The sequence below is a fragment of the Cotesia typhae genome, unplaced genomic scaffold (genome assembly GCF_013202065.1).
Source record: "Cotesia typhae breed Kobodo isofemale line unplaced genomic scaffold, CoteBio_Ctyphae scaffold_13, whole genome shotgun sequence".
NCBI lineage: Eukaryota > Metazoa > Arthropoda > Insecta > Hymenoptera > Braconidae > Cotesia > Cotesia typhae.
In genome coordinates this window covers 5775410-5797136 of record NW_027423774.1, presented here as the reverse complement: position 1 = coordinate 5797136, position 21727 = coordinate 5775410, and the positions used below count along the sequence as shown (strand labels likewise).

The 21727-nt window shown below is 22.8% G+C and overlaps 1 protein-coding gene across 1 annotated transcript; it reads right to left on the bottom strand.

Annotated features, from left to right (window-relative positions):
* Nucleotides 1-5475: 5475 nt before the first annotated feature.
* Nucleotides 5476-20034, bottom strand: Rgl (Ral guanine nucleotide dissociation stimulator-like). Its single transcript, XM_074253547.1, is given in 7 exon segments — nt 5476-9397; nt 9400-9721; nt 10680-11308; nt 13261-13702; nt 13786-13890; nt 18631-18755; nt 19803-20034. Coding segments are annotated over 6 exon segments (2214 nt in total). The 5' UTR covers nt 18661-18755; nt 19803-20034; the 3' UTR covers nt 5476-8711.
* Nucleotides 20035-21727: the final 1693 nt, after the last annotated feature.

Genomic DNA, 21727 nt, shown 5'->3' with positions numbered 1-21727 from the left:
ATCGACAATCATTAATCTCTAGATTTTCTTCTTCCCTCTTCCTATCTGACTTGTTCTTTTTTTCTATTTTTTCCCCTAATATACAATAATACTAAAGTTAACCGACGTTTTTAGTTTTTTTATATTTTTTCATTCATTAAATTATAAATAAAAAATATTTTTTAGAAATTGCACTCAATTAAAGCATTTTTAAGATTGTTATTATTCAAAAAATTACTATAAAAAAATAAAAAAATTAAATTTGACTTGTAAAAGATTTAAAAAAACTATAAGCGCAATTTATTAAAAATATTTTTTTAGTTCTAATTAATTTAATAAAAATTTTTACAAAATTTAAACATATGTATTTTTCAATTAAAACAAGTTGACAAGTTGGGACATTTACAAAATTTAAAGTAATTTTGTAGTTGATTTATTTTATCATTTTTCTTTACGGTCAATAATCCCTGTATTTTTATTTGAGTTTATTTTATAACTTTTGGCAATCGTCTTGTCTCGTAAGCTTCATTATTTTATTTAAAAATTTTTCACTTATAAAGAAGTAAAGTCTTTTAAACTCTACAGAAATAAAATTAAAATATTTTCTGATAATAAATAAAATAATACAACTAATGCCTAAAGTTATTTAATGATGATTAAAAATACACTTAGTGTATATTTCTTCTTTAAAAACGACTGGATAAAATTATTACATCGGCGTGTACGGTCTTTGTCACTTGGCAGGGGGTCAATAGAGAACCTGCCGTGACTATGATACGCGAGATCTCAGATCGTGATCTTTACGGAGCTTGTTTAATCGTAATTGGATGACTTCCTGCTGTTTCCACCTACGTCCGCCCTGATAATTCTTTAATGACCATGACCGAGCTTTTATTTTAACTTTTTTAATGAAATCCCTGCAACAACGATTTCAAAAAATAACTAACACATAAATTAATGTGAATATGTTTATCGTTAGAAATTATTTTTTTTAATGTTTAAAAAATAAATTCCAAGTATTTTTTTGTAAAAATTATTATTTAGAATTTGAAAATTAATGATAGAGTAATTTTTGTTAAAAATTTACATTTTTTATCTAATAAATGCAGTTTGTTTAAACGACACGAGCGCTCTTGTGGGAATTAACCGCGTGTTCTGCCTCTTAAACTACACCAGGCAACGTGAAATCAATGATGCTCCAAAGTGAACGTACCAAAAATATATAACTCAAGTTAAAAATAAAAATAACATTATTATTTTTGTTATTATTATCTTTTCTTTTATTTAGAAAAATAAAACAAATTTTCATTAAAATGAAAAGGAAAATTTTTTTTAATTATTTGCAAATAACAAATTTTAAGAAATATTTATTATTATTATTATTATTAAAAAAAAAATAACATTTCATTAAAATGACAAAACAAATATATAAAAAATTATTTCTTGAAATTAATTGCAAATAATAATAATGAAAATAGAAGTTGTTAATGACCTAGCTGTTAAAAAACAACTTAAAATAAAATAAATAATAATAATAATGACAAAAAAATAATAATCAATAATTAAAAAAATGAGTATTATAATATCTATAAAATAATCGCGTGTTTAAACTACTTACTACTTAACTGCAGTAGTAATAATTCATTGAAGAAATGAAATATTTGAATAATATCGAGCAGAGTAGTAAAACATAAATTATTTTTGGTTCATACATCCTTTTATACATTGAAAATTTTAATCAAGCTTAAACTCTTTTTTTTGGATCTCATATTTAATCTACTCCTACAAAATGATATTTGATAAGCTTTTTTTTGGACATAATTAATTTTTTTTTTAACTTTTTTATGTATATTGACAAAAAGCAATATGTATAATATTCAAGTAATTTTTTTCAGCTATCATACAGAAAACAATAGCATTAATATAATGAATAAAATTGAACAATATTGATTTGGATATTGGTATTTTATTACTATTCGAAGTATGGCTAAAGGACAAAGGGTCGATCGATTTGTTATCTAATATAGGAACAATAATGTTGTATATTATATACATTGTATATGTATATATTGATTAATGACAGATATAAATACACCCAATTATTTTCTCCACTAATTGTATAGTGTTACTACCAAATAAATAACTACTCTGAAACGCGCTGCATACACACACGTCAGTGTGTCGCTCTTGCCGTTGATTTTATTACTTAGTAAGCATGTTTCTAAAACGAGATTGCTTCATTTGATAGATTGCAGTAATAATAAGCTATTACTATAAAATTATAACAAATTTTATAAAAGCGTATTATGTACAATATTAAGCTATTAGCTTTTTAAAAATACAGTAATACAAAAAATAATAATTGTATTGTAACACAACAATAAGGCTTCTTTAAGTGAAATGTCATTTTGTTATCTCTTTAGATTATTTAATTTATTTTATTCTAATTTAGAAAAAATCAACTCTAATTGCCAAGCTAAAAATTAAATTATGTAAAAAAAAAATTTTTTTTCAATTCGATTTTTAAACAGTAAAGATATTTTTTATAAACCAATTAAAGTTACACTTGGATTTTATTTCTGCAATGTACCTAATTTTTTATCACGGCTTTTTAATTTTTATTATTTCCTGCGTATAAAATTTAAATACTCATTTTTTTTTTTTTAATTTGAATAAAAATAAAATATTTCTAGTAATTTTTTTTTATAAGATAAATAATTAAAATTTTAAATAATACTTTTATTTTAATAAAAGTAAAAAATATTTAAAAAATTGTAAATGTGGGATTAAAAATTAAATATTTAGTATTTAGTATTAATTCCTACTCTCTATCACGCTATCTCTTTTGCACGAAGAGAGCTTTCTGGTTATATCGATCGATTGTAACGCCGACGAGGTCGAGGACTGACAATACAAAAACTAAGAGTGTCGTCCTTATGAATTTCTACAGTCGTCTCTAACCAATAACAATAAAAATAATAATATTATAAAATATTAATGCAAATCTATTTTAACCCAAGTTTCTTTTTGATAAAACTTTGAGATAAAAAAAAGTCAAGCACTTTATGCAGAGTTATTTCAACCGTTAGGAGATGGGAGGTTCTGGAGAAAAAAAAAAAAAAAAAAAAAAAAGACAAGAATAGGTTTAAAGGCAAAAGGCAGTTGCTCGATGCTCGGTGCTCGGTCTAATGGAAACGTTAGTTCACAGTCAAATTTTACCTCCGGCTTTTTTTTTTTTTTTTTTTTTTTTTTTTCCATTCAAAAACTAAAAATAGACTTATATTGAAAAAAAAAAATTTACTTTTTAAAAAATATCAAATAAAAATTATTGCAATAATTTTTGATAAAAATAAAAGCGGCAATCAAAAAGCTGGGTTGTATTTTTTGGACAAATAAATAATATCTGAAAAAAAAAAAAAATAAAAATAATTAACATAAATAAATAAACGTAATTAAAAAAAAATACATAGAAAAAGAGGGCGCGAGGTAGAAACTCGGTTATCGGGTTACTGTCGCGTCTCTACCTTTTTCGTGGTCATCAATCGAACGATAAACTTATTATTATATTTCATATTTATTCCTCACTATCATTAATGTCAAAAAAAAATCAATAAAAATAGAATTATTATTTAAACACTGTTTTGTCTATTTTGGACATGTTTTAAAAAATTCTTAGAAAATAATTTATTCAAAAGTAAACAACTAAAATAATTATAAGAAAAAAAAAATAAATGAGCAACAACGACAACAACAATAATTACAATAATAATAATATTTAAATAAAACCCAAGAATTCAAGCAAGTGTGTGAAGACACGCGATGTTAGTATTACGGAAAAATTGTGTCGAGGGTGCAGTTATTTTTTTTTTTAACCTTATTATTGAATAAAATTATATTTATTTATATTTTTTTTTAATGTGTCAATTGAGAAAAAATATTTGTTGATATTATTTTAATAATAATTATTAACTTACATCTCTCATGATTGCAGATAAATAAATTCACGTCCTCCGTTCGTTATTAATTTAACAAACGTCGCGACACGCGAGCGCAGAAGGGAATTATTAAAATTAATGAAGCGCATCGCAGCCTCACAGGCCGGTCTTTAATTTACGTCAAGAAACGTAAGCTGACAACTGACTACTAATGTTAATGCAACTTAGTACTCTGTGCAGAGCCTCGTCGTGGTAGCTCGTTGCTCATCGTTTTAGATTTATTATTGTTATTATTAATTTTTCTGGCTCTAGTGGTGCAAACTTGCTCACTAGTGCTGTACTGGCTGAACTGTCAAAGTCGCGAATCGCGAGTCTAGTCCTAGAGTTCCGAGCTTTACGTCGTGCACTGTGTTACTAATAATAATAACAAACAAGAATACTACTGTATGGCGGTAGGAGCAATCTGATTAGCTGAAATTTCACCCTAGCCACTTAGGAGTGGTAGGTACTGGTGTGTGTATATTTCAGTAGTTTCAAGCTTTGAAATTGACACTTCTGTCATCTGGCGGAATTTTTTGAAACTATGTTAGTCACGTGTTACTAGAAAGTTACCAGAAGGATTTTTCTGACAAGTCTGACCAGTATGTATTTTTTATCACTTGTTTTACTAAATGTCAAATTAAAATAGAAAAATATTTATATTGTAAGTATTTATTTTTATTTTTATTTATAAAAATTAACTTAGCAGATATTTGATAATTTTTAGAATTTTTGTAACAAATAAATTATGGCAAAAAAAATTGACAATTAGAAATTTTAAAAAACTACAAATGCTATTTTTTTTAAATAATTTTTTGGAGCAAATTTGTTTGTTAAAAAAAATTGAAAAATTGTCAAGTGACAGCTAACTTAAATGTCATTTTTTATTTTTACATTAAACTTGATAATTTTTTAATAAAAATTAGTGTCATTAAAGTTAGATGACATTAAATTTAGCTGTCACTTGATTAATTTTTAATTTTATCAAACAATTAAATTAATTCTAAAAAATTATTTTTTAATTTTTTTTAATTTTTACATGTCAATTTTTTTTTCTTATTTATATTGCCATAATTTATTTGTCAACAAAAGTTCTAGAAATAATTAAATATCTGCTAAATTAATTTTCATTAAAGTTAGCAGACGTTTTTAATTTTTCAATTTTCTTTTAATTATTAAATTAGAACTAAAAAATATTTTTAAAAAATTTCAGACATTGTTTTTCAAGTTTTTTACAATTGAAATTTTTTTTTAATCATTTTTTCAGCAAAAAAAAAAAATATTAGAAAAAAATTTTTTAAAAATTCAATGTGAAAAAACTTTAAAAACAATAAGTGCAATTTTTTTAAAATATTTTTTTACATGAGAATTAAGTTAGCCGACATTTAAACTTTTTTAGAATTTTTTTTATTAATAAAATTGTTAAGAAAAAATTTGAAAAAGTACACGTGCAATTTTTAAAAAATATTTTTTTATTTTTAATTCAATTAATAAAAAAAAAAATAATAAAAATTTTTCGCTGTCGGCTAATTTCAGTTTCATTTTTTTTTGAAAAATGATATTTTTTATTTTGTAAAAAAATTTTAGCAATAACTACAATTTTTTTCTAAAGACTTTTATCTTAATAATAAATTAATAATTAAGAAAATAATCACAAAACTTAATCACTGGAATAATAGCTAAGAGGTTTGAGACATTAAATCAACAGGTTTGCGTGTCGGATGTGCTGGTTTTAAAACCGGAAGTCCACTCATCTAAGAGTTATAGAGTGCTGAATAATTGAATAATGGATAATTTATACAATCGATAATTGTTTTTGATTATTAAAGTTCAATTATTTAATAAATAATAAATTCTTTTTTTAAATATAATAAATTAATTAAAATTAACAAAAATTTTTTTATTGCAATGAATTTGTTATAAAATTAAAAAATTGACAGCTGTCAATCATTTATTTAAAGATCTTATAATTTGCAATTGGATTTTTTTAAAGTAAATTACAAAATTTTAATAATTTTAATTTTTTTTTATTTTAATTTAATTAAATAGAAAATTTTTAAAAACCAAAAAATATAATAATAATATTTATTTTTCTTTCTAGAGATGCTCGTATTATCACAGAATTCGTTACATTCATTTACACTGAGTTATATAAGTTATATAAATTAGAAATAAATCAAACGGCTAATTAGGCGATGTTTTTTTTTTTTTAAACAACTATTACAATTAATAATATACTTTATAACTCTACAATCAATCAATAAAAATTGTATTAAATACGTACAACTATTCACAATAAATAAATTATTAGTTCATAATTTTAAAATTAAAAAAATTAAAAATTAGAATTATTTTTAAATATTTATTAACAAAAAAAAAAAAAATAAATATTACGTTTATGTTAGCTGCCGTTGTTGTGTTTAATTTTTTTTACATTAATAAATTTTATGCAATTATAAATGTATAATAATTAATATTTTAATGAAAGAAATTAATTATCAAATTAAAAATCAGTATTAGATAAAATTATCCGATTATTTATCAATTTATAAACAAAATAAAAAATACGGCAAGAGCGATACTGTGTATCAATATTGCGACGAGTAGCTTATTTATTATTATCTACAAATACAATAATTGATAATCAATTAACAAACCAATAAGCTGAAAAAATGAAGAAAAAAACAGCTTGCCACTTAGACTGAATAATAAAAAAAAAAATTAAAAAATCTCTCAACTTATTTTACAATACCAAAAATCACTCAAACATATACAAACACTCTTTTGTAAATATTAATTAGTAATTAAAAAAAATTAAACAAATGATCAATTTTATTTGTAGGTTTTTTTTTTTAAAATGATCATTAATCTCCAACACACGATAATTTATTGTATTTTTTAAAGAGGATTTATTATTTTTAAGCCAACTTAATGAAATCTTTAAATAATTCTAATTAAATTTGTTTAAAAATACAAATTTTTAATTATGAAAAAATCGAACGTGCTTTACGCGCTTCTGTCAAAATGTTTATTTTTGACAATTTAATTAATTAATATTTTTAAAAATTTTACTCATTAATAATAATAATACGAAAAGCAACAACAATGAAAACGTCACATCAACTTTTTAATAAAGAAATACCGACAATTAGGTAAAAGACCCAATACCGGAACGATTTGACAATTATTATTTTATATTTTATCTCGTACTCAATCAAATTAAACAAATTTCTCTTTATAAGAACCGTCAATATTTTTTTTACATAATAAAATATGAATAAAACTATAAATTATATTGAAAATGTTTAAAAAAAAATAAAAAAAACATTTTTTTTTTATATATTTATACAAATACTAAGAATTTGATGTAATTAATTGATAATACAAAAGAAATCCTACTGTTATTAGGATTTAATAGAAACTTTTTAATAGAAACACCCAATATTGGAGCAGTCAGCCACATTGGTATTATTGTGGTGAACTAATTAATAAATATAAATTAAATTGTCTCCAAGTGAATCGGGTAAGTTGGCTTAAAAATTATAAATCCTCTTTAATAAGTAAAATCACCGATCTTAGTAATATTTCTAACATTTCGGCTGTCTAATTTTAAAACACAGTAACTGCAAAATTTTTATACCTAATTTTTTTCAGTATTACTCCATTTTTTATAACTTTTAGACCTTAATTTCAAGTAATTTTTTAAAAAATATTTATAGGTAGATTTCGTTAGAAATCTATTTATTGTAGCCGGTCCTATGTCGTAATTTTGAGAAAATTTTGTCATAATATATTTCATTTCATCGAATAATGTCGAAAAATAGCATTGGCTCAAAAGTTTATTTATGTATTTATGTAATATAACGCGCCATGTCAGCAGAATTGCGCCCACAGTTCTCAACCGATCTATATGAAATTTTGTGGGCTCATTCTGTGGATCAATACCAAGATCAAGTTCAAAGATGAGCAAAATTGGCCGGTTAGTTTACAAGTTGTGGGTGTTTGAAAATTTTTTTCATTTTAAAAAAATTTTGAATTGCGTACATTTTATGAAAATAATTTTCCAGATGTAACAGATAGATAAAATCTATCAAATTTATCTTAAACTTCGTCTAATTACCTTCAATTTAAACTATCATTTGTCAGGTTTTGATGATTTTTTTTAATTAATTCCGTGATTTTGAAAATTTGAAAAAATTTTACATTAACGTTTATCGGCTCTTTTTTTTTTTTTAATAATATTTAAGCCGTAAAAGATAGCTTAAATCTATCAAATTTATGTTAAAATTCACATAATAATCTTCAATTTGAGCTATTTTTCATCGCCTTTTGATACTTTTTTCAATTTATTTCGCAGTTGGGAAAATTAAAAAAAAATTAAGAATAAATTGATTTTTAGTTTTTATCATCAAATGAGTTTCATCTGTTACAAATTCTATTTTTTGGATAGATGTCTTTGAATATCTATTTGTAGTAGTCGGTCTCATATCGTTATTATCAAAAATATAATAAAAAATAAATTTAACATTATTGCGTTTTAATAAAATGTTTTTTTTTTTTTTTTCAATATTTAAATAAAAAATCTACCTATCCATGTCGGGTGTGACCGAATGGCGCTTTTTTATTCATAAATCAAATTTTTTATCAATTTTTTTTTAATCAAATTTTAAAGAAAAATTTTAAAAAATCTTCAAATTATCAGTTACTGTGTTTTGAAATTGGACAGCCGATTTATTATATTATTATTATTATTATATATCATCTTTTATTATTTGATTTACCCTTTGGACTCTCAGTTTTACTGTCATTTAAATCTTTACGTGGTCTTAAAATAAAATTAAGATTATGCTGAGTATTAACAGCATAATATACATTTGCAGAATTAGGTAATACCATTTCACGATCTGGTAATATTTGGGCAAGTGTAAATTGATCAGGATTACCTTCAATACATAATTTAAGCATTGCATTTCTTATTACTTGGGGTGTACGTTCGTTATTAGACAGCATTATTGATTTATACATAATAACACCATCAGTTTCAACATTATCCGTTTCAATAGTTACTTTAATAATATAAAAATCTGGCGTATTACTATGTGAATTACTTGGACTCGATAAACTTATTAAATTTGGTGTACTACTTCTTCCATTATTAGTTGTACTTAAAATTTGTCCTAAATTATTATTATTATTATTATTGTTATTATTACTATCGTTCTTATTGCTATTGCTATTAATGTTACTACTTCCTATTCCAGAGCCTAGACTAACGTCTAAGGAAGGTAATGAAGAACTGGAAGACGAGCTAGACATTTGAGAGGGTGATGTTCGACGATCAAGTGAATTGTGAGGCGAACTTGGAAGTGAATCAAGGTCACAATAAAATTGTGAGGAGCTTGAACTGGAAGTTGATGCTAGTGAATCATTTTTACGATGACCCTGATGACACTGATGAGTTTTTTTTTACGATTTTGTAAAGTATTTCCGCCTGGTGGCGGCTCTATTTGACAACTTAACTTGTAGGCCTCACGATCATCAACTATTATTAGTGAATGAAACCATCGGTCGAATAATGGATCTTTTGTAAAGTTATAGGCATTTGCTGCACCCTGTAGTAAACGTATCCGAGCAAGTACTTCAAATTCTTTTCGTCTTTTGTCAAAGTTTATCAACCCTTCGGCTATTGTATCAGGTATTGCTGTGTCAATCATTGTTAAATCAGTTAAAAATGTTCCAAGGTAAGGTATTGTTCCGTATGATATTTTCTGTAAAAAAAATAATAAATTAAAAAATTATATTATAGACAATTTATTAATAAAAAAAATTTTTTTTTTAATTAAATAAAAAAAAGTATTAATAATAATAATAAAATGTTATAAAAAAAAATTTTTTCTATTGTTAGTTATACAAATTTGTATATTGAATAAAAATTTTTAATTTTTTTATTGACTATTATTAAATTTTTTGTTTTATTAAATAACTTTTTATATTATATATTAAATTTATATAAATAAAATTAAGCCATTGATTTAGCTTTTAATAAGAATTTTTTTAATATAAATGATAATAATAATAAAATGTTTAAAACACAAATTATTATTATTGTAAAAGATACAAATTTGTATAATAAATTAAAATTTTTAATTTTATTGATTAATTATTTATGATATATATTAAACTAATTTTTTAATATACATATTAAATTTGTATATATCAAATAAAGTCATTGATTTCGCTTATTTAAAATTTTTTTTTTGGTACAAATAATAATAACTAGCAACCTTGCAGTCACTATGTGACTGCCGAGACTTGCTAACTATAAATAAAGAAAATTTTGCTTTATTGAATAATTGATTTTGCGAAATTGCACTGTACTTTTTCAACTATTGACGTTTTTAAAGAAATAAGCTCATCCTGATGTTACACTCATCAAAAACTTTCATTTGACTACCCACATGCATTTTCATATATTTTTCATATATACATATATATATAAATATATGAAAAATTGATGTGGGTACTCAAATGAAAGGTCTTGATGAGTGTAACATCGAGGTGAGCTTATATCTTTGAAAATGTCAATAGTTCACAAGATACAAAGTCATTTTTCAATTAACTATCCCAACGATACCAAATTTAACCATAAAAACCCATTTTATCACATAAATACACTAGCCACAAAATTTTGCTTATTCTTTGAACAATATAAATAATAATACTCACACCAGCTTGAGTATTTTGTTTTTGAAATATTTTTTGTAAATGTCGATCACTTCTACCAGCAGTATCAGCAAATTTAGCAGTACCTTCTTTAATTAATAATTCTCTCTGTGTCCAAGCATTATTTTCTTCCGAAAAAATTCTTTCTAATTCAATAAAAATTTCATGTTTATCACGTGGCATAGATTGCCAACATTTTTCTAATCGATAAACAGGATTACTCTGTAATCCCGAAACAATAGCCTTCAAACTGCTAAAATTTTTTAAAACTCTCAATTCTTGAGCAATATCTATCCAAGTTTCAATTATTCTGGCACGTTCTTGTGATTTTATAGTTGGATCAATCAGTATTGTCGATATGACTCTTAATGATACGGCATTAAATTGATTAACAGTAGCCAATACTGTTGCAGCATCATGACTACGGGATTTATCACGACGTGACCATACGGCTCCTAGACATTGATGTGCTATCAATTTTTTGAATACATCAGCATCCATACGTGTCAATTGTTCGGCAAAGTGACGATGCGGAACTTCCGGGAATTTATATCCCGACCAATTGTCACTTGTAAATGAATCTGTAGAATTATTGAGTAACAATCTTCCATTATCATAGACCAAACAGTTATCTGTAACATAAACCAAAATATTATTAGAAAAAAAATATGAACAATAAATAAATAAAATTTTGCTTTATTAAATAATGACTTTTGTTGAATTGCAATGTATTTTGTTAACTATTGACGTTTTTAAAGATATAAGCTCATCCCGATGTTCCACTCATCAAGAGCTTTCATTTGAGTACCCACATGCATTTTTGATATATTTTTCATATATTTATATATATAATATATATAAATATATAAAATATATGAAAAATTGATGTGGGTATTCAAATGAAAGGTCTCGATGAGTGTAATGTCATGATGAGCTTATATCTTTAAAAATGTCAATATTTCACAAGATAATTTGTTAAATTGCATTGTACTTTCTTAACTATGGACGTTTTTAAAGATATAAGCTCATCCCGATGTTACACTCATCAAGAGCTTTCATTTGAGTACCCACATGCATTTTTGATATATTTTATATATATATATATATATATATATATATATATATATATATATATATATATATATATATATATATATATATATATATATATATATATATATATATAATATATTGTTATGTCGGACTCAACGTCCGACATTTTTATTTTATAACAAATAGAATTTAATTATTCATAAATAATTTTATGTTCTTACAACTAATTACATACATTTATTTTATTTTTAAAATTTTGTTATCTTCAAATTTATCAATAGCATTTTCGAAAGAAACTTATTTGAAAAATTTAGTTTTAGTTGGGCCTGACCATACTAAGGGATTTGAGCCTGAACAAATACCCTAATAGAATTTTAAACTTTGTCGAGATCCAAAATAGAAGTTTTCGATAACAAAATAAATGTATATATAAAAAATAGTTTAAATAAAATAAAAGTAAATAATGATAAAAGAAAAAAATAAAAAGGAATGTTATGATTATTCTAGTATCAACAGAAGAAAAAAAAAATATATATATGTTGATAATTTAAGGAACAAAATTTAATAACTATAATTTAAGTTTAAACAAAAAAAAAATAATAAATAAATGTTTTCTTTTATTTTCGAATAAAATAACGACTTAAATAAAAAGAAAATTTAGATCTAAAAACTAATGACAATTTGTAATCTATGCACAAATTAATTTTTATCTAACTAATTTAATATAAAAATTTGGTCACAGTAAATAATTTAATGTAAAATAGTACACATGTATGTCTTTGTCTATGCATAAATGCGCTTACGTATACACAAACACATAGATGTATAATAGAGCATAAGAGTAAAGGAGAAGCGATATTGTACTCTGACCCAAGTAGAGGGGATTCATGCAACATTATAGAAAAATCTAAGAGAGAGGGCAAGGGCTCAAGGAAATAGAAAAATAATTGGACATTATTTCTCTCATCTAGTAAAAATAAGTAACGCCCTAAAATTCGACACCTTTACGATTTTTCAACAAAAATATCTCTCGTTGTCCTGACGTCCTAGTGTTAACATCGAAAATGTTTTTATAAGTTTTAATTAAACCACGCGTCAGATTCAAAAAAAAACAATTGTTAGTAAAGTAAATTTCAATTATGTAAAGAAACGGTAACAATGACATTTAAGTAAGTTCTTAATTGAGATTTTTATGTTTGTTTTAATAATTCAAATCTTTGTATGATAATTTTATAATATATTTATTAAATTGAATTCATTTTCTTATATTATAACTTCAACCCCTTCCCATAAAGCTTCAGATCCTTATCTATTAGCCTAACGGCTAGGATAAAAATAATTAAATTTTAGTTGCGTTTTCGACGTAACAATATACAAATATATAAAATATATGAAAAATTGATGTGGGTACTCAAATGAAAGGTCTTCATTAGTAGAATGTCGGGATGAGCTTATATCTTTAAAAATGTCAATAGTTCACCAGATATAAGGTAATTTTTCTCATTCTCTTAATAATATCGATAAAAATTACCTATTTGATCTTGACACTGAAATTTATCAAGACGATGCCTTGCTTTTAGTTCCAGCTCAGACCCAGCCAGCCGCCGATGAGTAAAGTCCAGTAATCTTTTAAGAAGGGAATAATTCGGTGGAGAATTCCAGTCACCAGGATAAGCATCAAGCCAGACATGCAATGCCTGTATCAATGTTTTGCGATGCTGTTCCTCTGTTTGACCACAGCCATTTTTATCTCCATCACTGTTAAGATCATCATAGCGTGATAATAATAATTCTAACACTTCTCTTGGAGTTGTAAATGCACGGTAAGTTGCCAAGAATACATTTATATATGTTGTTTCTAATTCTCCGTCATCATTGGCTAAACTTTCAACTAATTTTTGTACTGTGCCGGCCTTTAAAAATCTCACTCTCACTGTTTCCCATTCTAAGTGCGATATTTCATCCTCTGAATCCTTAAATTTTAATTTAATTAATTTATTTATTATTTTAATAATCATATTAATTACATATTAGATTTTAGTATGTAAAAACTTACTGATGCTGAAATGCTTCGAGTTGGACGATGATATCTTACTTTTTTCAGGTACACTGTATAAATAACTCCATCGCATTTTTCCTCGCCCCATAAGCGCCACGTGGGCTGTAAATTTTAATGACAATAAATATTTATTTTAAATTATTATTAAATTAAAAGACATCTTACAATTTTCTAACAATTAAATTATTAAAAAAAATTTTTTTTTTTTTCATTTTTTGAGTGAAAATTTTTACAAAAATTAATTTTTCAATTTTAATTAAAATTTTTTGAATTTTAATTTTTATTTTTATTTAAAAATTTTTTTTTTTAAGTTTTTAATTTTTATTTTTACAAAAATTAATTTATTATACAAATTTAAAAAAATTGTCAGTATTCTCCTGAATTTTATTATTCCTGTTAAAATAAACTAGCTTGGAGCGCTGAAAATTTTTATACAAAAAAAAAAAAAATAATCTTATTTAATTAATTTATCTATTACTCAACTATTTAAAAAATACATTAATTAAATTTAGTAATGACTCAAGGTTAAAGAAAAAAAAATCTGTTTTTTTTTTTTTTTTTTTTTTTTTTTTTCCCAAATGTGTATATAAAAGACTAACAAAGTACAAAGGCATTCACCCGTTACTATTTCATATAAGTAAGTGTATAAGTGTATGTAAATCCCATTGGATATAAAGCCTTGTTGTTTCCGGTCAGGTGACGTATAATTGCTCACTTCAGCCCCTCCCAAGTTCGTTAGTTACACATACATATACCTTATACATTTGAAAAGTAACATAAAACTTTTCTTCATTTCTTCTTTAAAATTTTTTCTGATAAAAGCAACAATACTTAAATTCAGTGCATAAAATAATGAAAGAAGAAATGATAATATAATATAATATTTAAAAAGCAAGACTCATTAGATAACTAAGTAACTGTTAAATACAATGAGATGATTTAATTTGTTACCTGATGAATGCACCACTGACTATCATGATTTTTCCGTGCAACAGGCATGCAAGTACACAATAATAGTGGACCGAGTTTACGCGGCTTTTTATTGAACTTAGTAACCTTATAAGGTGGATAAGCGAAAAATGGAGAAGAAGAAATAGAAAAGGGACGAGGAGGAGGTCCGTGTAATAGCGAGAGACTCGGTCCATCATCCCTTAGCGCGCGCCACACCATCCACAATTGATTCAGTCTTTTTATCTAATAATTATTTTATTTTATTTTTTTGACCTAAATTTCAATAAAAATTGACGACTCCTTTATCAAAATAATTAATTAGATATTTTTGATTATAGTTTGTAATTGACAATGTCAGTGTATGAACAATTAAACGTATCAGTAATACAGTTGAATAATTTGACATTTTAAAATAATTAAATTGAGTGTTAATGATTGAATAATGGAAATTTAATATGATTAACAATGACTTACTGACTAACTTATTTTTTTATTGATGAAGATATTTATAAATATATTTATTATATGTAAAATATTAGTATTTTTCTTTTGTTATTATTGTTAAAATTAATAATAATTATAATAATAACAATAGAAAAAAAATTAAGAAATAAATAAAAAGAAGATATAAAAATTTTTAAACTTTGTTAAAATAAAAATATAAAATTCATACTTTATAGAATTATATTGATGATTATTATTATTATTATTATCATCAATTATTATTACTATACTTCTTGATAAGGTATTAAAAAAAATTTTTTTTTTTATTATTTTATACAACAGCCACTTTACTTTAAATTAAAGAAGCTAACTTGAGGTGAAATTAATTTATTTTTGACTTATTGAAATAATAAAAATAATAAATATCACTTAAAATAAATTAATTTGTTAGTAATAGTTGAAAAATATTCAATAAAATGTTTGATCTTTTAAATTAATAAATTGAGAAAATATAAAAGCATCATAATAACAAATAAAAGTGATTGATTGAGTTAAAGATATTGTCAAGGCTTAAGCTAAGTAACATCTATCGATTCTTATATGCCCTTGAAAAATTATTATTATAAAAATTTTTTGATTTTATTTAAATTAATAAATATTTATATATTATAAATATATTTTGTATATAATTAAAACAAAATGTTAAAAAATGAGTTTAGAATATGACTGGACACGTGTAGTAAATATATAAACATATATGTACTCATTTCACTTATGTAAATAAACAAAGTTAAAGCATCAAAAAAATTTGTAGACTAATATCATACTTAAAATATTAATTAATATAATTTTAATATTAAAATTAACAATTTTTTCAATAATTAAATTATAAAAAAATTCTACTAACAGAAATTGTTTAAGGATATTTATTATTACTTATTGATTTTTATTTATAAAAATTTTTATTATTAATTATAAATACCAATACAAATATCAAACGTTTTCTCCAAGAAAATGTAATTACTTTATACGTTAAACTGGAAAAAAATAAAAAGAAAAAAAAAACTAGGTAAAATGAATGTTTAATTAAAAAAAAAAAAATGACTCACGGATTACGACACTGTTTTTATTCAATGTAAAATCAATTCACACGTCAAAGTCATTACATTTAATTTTTTTATTATCAAACAGCAGATTGTACTGATATTTATAATAATAATAAGTATTAAAAGTATTATTGGGTTTTTAAATTTTAAATTTCAATTATAATTTTATATAAAAAAATATATTAAAATCAATAGTCGCCTGACATTAGTGATATTTTTTATAATAATTATTACTCATAGAAATAAATAGAATTTTTGATATATTTTATAATAAATAAATAAATAAAAATTTATAGATAATAAATAAAAAATATTTAAAGTGTATTTAATGTAGTATAAATAATTTACCTTTTTAAAGTAAAATTTTGAAGATCTAATATTCATAAAATAACTGTATTTTATGTGATTAATAATAACAATAATAATATAAAACGTGTTACGTTTAATTGTTTATACATTTATCTATATTTGATTAAACGCGAAACAAAAAATGGGAAAAAATATGTAGAGCCTTGAGGACTCTATAAACTTTATAAACGACTTTACTACTTATGCTGTGGACGACTGTAGAAGTGTAAACTGAGTTTTATTATTGGACTTGGTTTAACTTGACTGCAGCATGAGAGCATGAGGCATGAGTAACATGCGTACATAGGTATTATTTAATGTACATGTGTTGTAGATAGGTACGAGAGGACTCTACAGTATGTATGAGTATTAATATAAGCATAATTAAGCAAAAGCAGTCTAGACTTTAAACCCTACTACTTTCTTTATATTACTCGCTATTTAATTTATATTATTAGTCCTTACTCACAATATATATCAATTCTATCTGTTTATTTTATTTTTTACAAATTAAATTATTAAAATAATTTTTTTTTACTATTTATAAAACTAAAAAATTATTGATTTTTCTCTCTTACTTTTTTTGTTTCAATTTTTTCTGTTATTTGACTTCAGTACATTTAAAAATTTTTAATTACAGATTTTTTACAACATTAATAGTATCTTGCTTAATTCAATTTTCTCACATTTATTTATTTATTTATTTATAATCATCATAAATTTGTGTGTGAGTGTACACAGTACAGTAAAATTATTATGTGTTTGTAAATTATCATATATTGTTTCATTCCATTCACCGAACGTGAGAATTTTATAATTATACTATTTATAACAGTATACCTGTAGAAAATTAAAAGTGTACAAGAAGACAAATTTTTCTTTTCTATTTCATTTAATTTTATAAAATTTACTCTCTGTAAAGTATTAAAACAATAATTTACTTTTTTTTTTTTTTTTTTTTAATTAAATTTATTTAGAGTATAAGAGTAAAAAGCTCTTACACAGAAAAAAAAAAATTACTTGAATCAAGTAAATAATTTTGAAGGATTTTATCTTCTTAATTTGAGTAAAAAAATTAAGTAAATTTTACTTTCTGTGTAGCTTACAATCATTTAAATCCAAGCTATTCGATTTTCTTTTAAATCTAGATTAGTTAGATTTCTATTTAAATTACTGAGAAATACTCGTGAAGTGTATAAATTTATTTATTAAGATATTTAAAATTTAAATCATGCTACTATTGCTGAATATAGTAAATTTTTTATTTACTTAAGCTATACTTTAAATTTCAATTATATTATTTATAAATAATACAAAATTTTATACTTAAGTTAATACTTCTAATATTCATTTTATTAATTTTTTGAAACAAAATTCTATGTATTTACTTCTTGATATTTGGCTTTATGCCTTGGCATTTAAATTCAATAAATCAATAAATAAATAAAAAAATTGAAAAAGTAAGTAATTTTATAGTGAGTAAAATATTTAACAAGAAACTAAAAACTAGGTCGTGTTCTAGAATGCACCATAAACTTTCTCATGCAAATAATTAATTTTATAGAACTAAATAAATAAAAAACCAATGAACCATATTTGTAAAATAATTTTAGATTACTTGTAATTCATGACACTAAAATTGAAAGACATCTGATAATTTTTAGAATTTTTTTAACAAACAAATTACATCAAGAAAATTTTACTGAAAAATTTCATCTTTAGAAACTCTGAAAAATTATAAATGACATTTTTATAAATAATTTTCTATGCCTAGTTTATTTTTCAAGCAAAATCAAAAGGTTGTCAAGTGTCTGCTAACTTCAGCCTCATTGTAATTCAACTTTATAAAAAATCAATAATTTTATTACAAATAAAATGATGTAGTATGTGCAATTAAAAAGAAAATAAATATATTTTTCGAGCACTCCAAGAAAAAAATTATTACTTAAAATTATAATAATAATAATAATAATAATAAAAATGAATAACTTACCAAAGAATCGTCTCCATTTTCAGTGGTCATAGCCCGTAATCACATAAAATTCGTACTTCATCATCCTTCTTCTTAATGAATAATACTTGAGTAAGTCTTGAACATTTCTCATCAGCTAATGATCACTAATAAATTATTTATAAAAATATTGTTAATTATTAATTGAAAATTTTTTACGATTTAAATAAAAATATTTGATGACTAAAATAAAAAAAAAAAAAAAAAAAAAAACAATTAATAACATTCAATTTAACAGATAATAATTAATTTAAAAAATTTTCTTAACAAATAAATTATGGCAAAAAAAATTGACATTTAGAAAATTAAAAAAGTAAAAAATGCAATTGTTTTAAAATAATTTTTGATAATAAATTCAATTGTTAAATAAAATTAAAAATTGGTCAGGTGACAGCTAACTTTAATATCATAAACAATTAATAAATCTTATTCATGACATTAAAGTTAGCTGTCACTTGATTAATTTTTAATTTTATTTAACAATTAAGTTAATTATAAAAAAATTGGATTTTTAATTTTTTAAAATTTCTAAATGTCAATTTTTTTTTCTTATTTTTTTTTTGTCATAATTTATTTGTTAACAAAAGTTCTAAAAATGAATAAATATCTGCTAAATTAATGTTCATATCTTATCCAATTAAAAAAATTAACAGCCTAGCTTGATGCGCTCAACGAGACACCTGTCATCCAATCCGACATTTAGACATATTTACATGTTTACATTACACCATAACAAAAATAAAATTTTAACAAACAAATTTCTTAAATTATCTGCTAAATTAATTTTTGTAAAAAAATGAAAAAAAAAAAAAACACAAACAAAATTGTAACACATGAAAAAAATAATAAAATCTAACGGTATCCATCCAAACACACAATTATTTTATTTTATATATAATAATAATAATAGTAATATTATTATTATTAAAATTTAGGATCCAAAATGATCACTGAGAAGCATCAGTACAGTATGTACAAACAAAAATTTGACAATTCACACACAAACAGATACACAGATATTTACAGGAATCCATACGGGGCCCGACGCCATTCTCAACCATTCTCTGATTCTCTCTCGAAAACTACAAACCACTACAGACCCTTAATCTGAACTCTAGGTTCTTTATTACACTTTATTACCACTCTCTACTCACTTTTTAATTTAATCCTTTTTTTCCTCTTCTTTCCTTTACTTTTATTAATTAACACTACAAGTATGGTGTGCTGATGGTATTAATAATTCTCTCACAACTTTGTAAACTACATAATAATAACAATGACAATAATAATATTATTATTATTATAAATATGTGTACACTGTATATAGTTAAGTTGTTGATGTTATTGTTATTTCCAATAATACTGAAGTTAGCAGTCAGCTGTCAATTTTAAAAATTTTAATAACAAATTAATTATAATAAAAAAATGCTTTTAAAAATTTTCACTTGTAATTTTTATATAAAAATTAATTTAGCAGATATTTTATAATTTTTGTAACAAATAAATTATGGCAAAACAAATTAGAAAAAAAAATTGACATGTAGAAATTTAAAAAAATAAAAAATGCAATTTTTTAAAAATAATTTTTCAGAACAAATTTATTTGTTAAAAAAAATCTAAAAAATAAGAAAGAGACTGCTAACTTTAATGTCATAATTTTTTATTAATTTTCACATGTGGAATTTTTTAATTTAATTTTTTTATAACACTGAAGTTAGCCGTCAGCTGTTAATTTTAAAAATTTTTTTAACAAATCAATTACAATAAAAAAATGCTTCCAAAAATTTTCACTTGTATTTTTTATTAATTTTCCCATGTGAAACTTTAATTAAATTTTTTTTTTAATAATTTAATTGCTACAAAATTCTAAAAAAATTTTAATCTCCGTCAACTTCAGTGTCATAATTTTTTTAGAATAATTTAATTGTTATAAAATTCTAAAAAAAATTTTTAATGTTCGTACACTTCAGTGTCATTATTTCCAAGCCATTTTTAATCTGTACAATATTGTGTTCACTAAACGATCGGTATATAAAAAGTAACAATCAATATACTCTGATCCTTGAAATTTATTATTATTTGTTTTTTCTTTTCTCTTTCTCTTTTTTTATTTCTTCTCAATAAAATTTTAAAAATTTAACATTAAATTTTAATAATAAATTATTACCAGAACTTTTTAAAATAAAACCGACATAGTCATAGACATTTCTATTATATTTTTTATTTATTTTTTTTTATTGACTATTGGTTTATAACAATCTAGGTCATATAAAATATATGAAATGTATTTGTGTTCTGAAATACACTTATGACACTATAGTTAATTGACATTATAAATTATTTTGTAATTTATAACAATAACATTATTGATAAAAAATTTTCACATGTGAAAATTACAAAAAATTTTTTAATTTTGTTTTTGTTGCAATTGATTTGTTGTAAAAATTGAAAAAATTGACAGTTATCAGCTAACTTCACTATCACAATACACTTACATTTGCTTATTTATTGTAGCAGCTGTAGCGCAGCGCAAATTAATATAAACTTGTATTTCAACGCCTCTGACGACTAAAAAGGGTTAATAAAAATAGAAAAAAAATTTTAATAATTATTTGGTGGGAAAAATAAAAATAGACTTTGACGCCTCTGGCGGCAGAATTTTTAATTTTACTTTTGGCGTGAATTTTTAAATCATAATTTAAACAAAATAAAAAACATTATTATTATTTAATTAAATATTAAAAATATTAAATTTATTTTAAAATATAATCATAATATTAAAAGGTAAAAAATGGTTTTTTTTATTTTTTTATTTAGATAAAATCAATTAGGCAAAAGTGCGCATGCGGATATTATCGATTAGTAACTCAAGAAAATAATAATTATTTAATTTTTTCTTAGTATGTAGTTTATTCATTAAAATTATAAACATAATTTTTATTTACTATTTATTTATTTATTTTTTTTTTTTTTTTTTTTTTAAATGAATGTAGTCAATTTTTTTAATTATTTTCTGTGTATGATTTTACAATAATTAACAAATATTTTGTTGTTTAGTAAATCATCAAAGTAGCTTGGT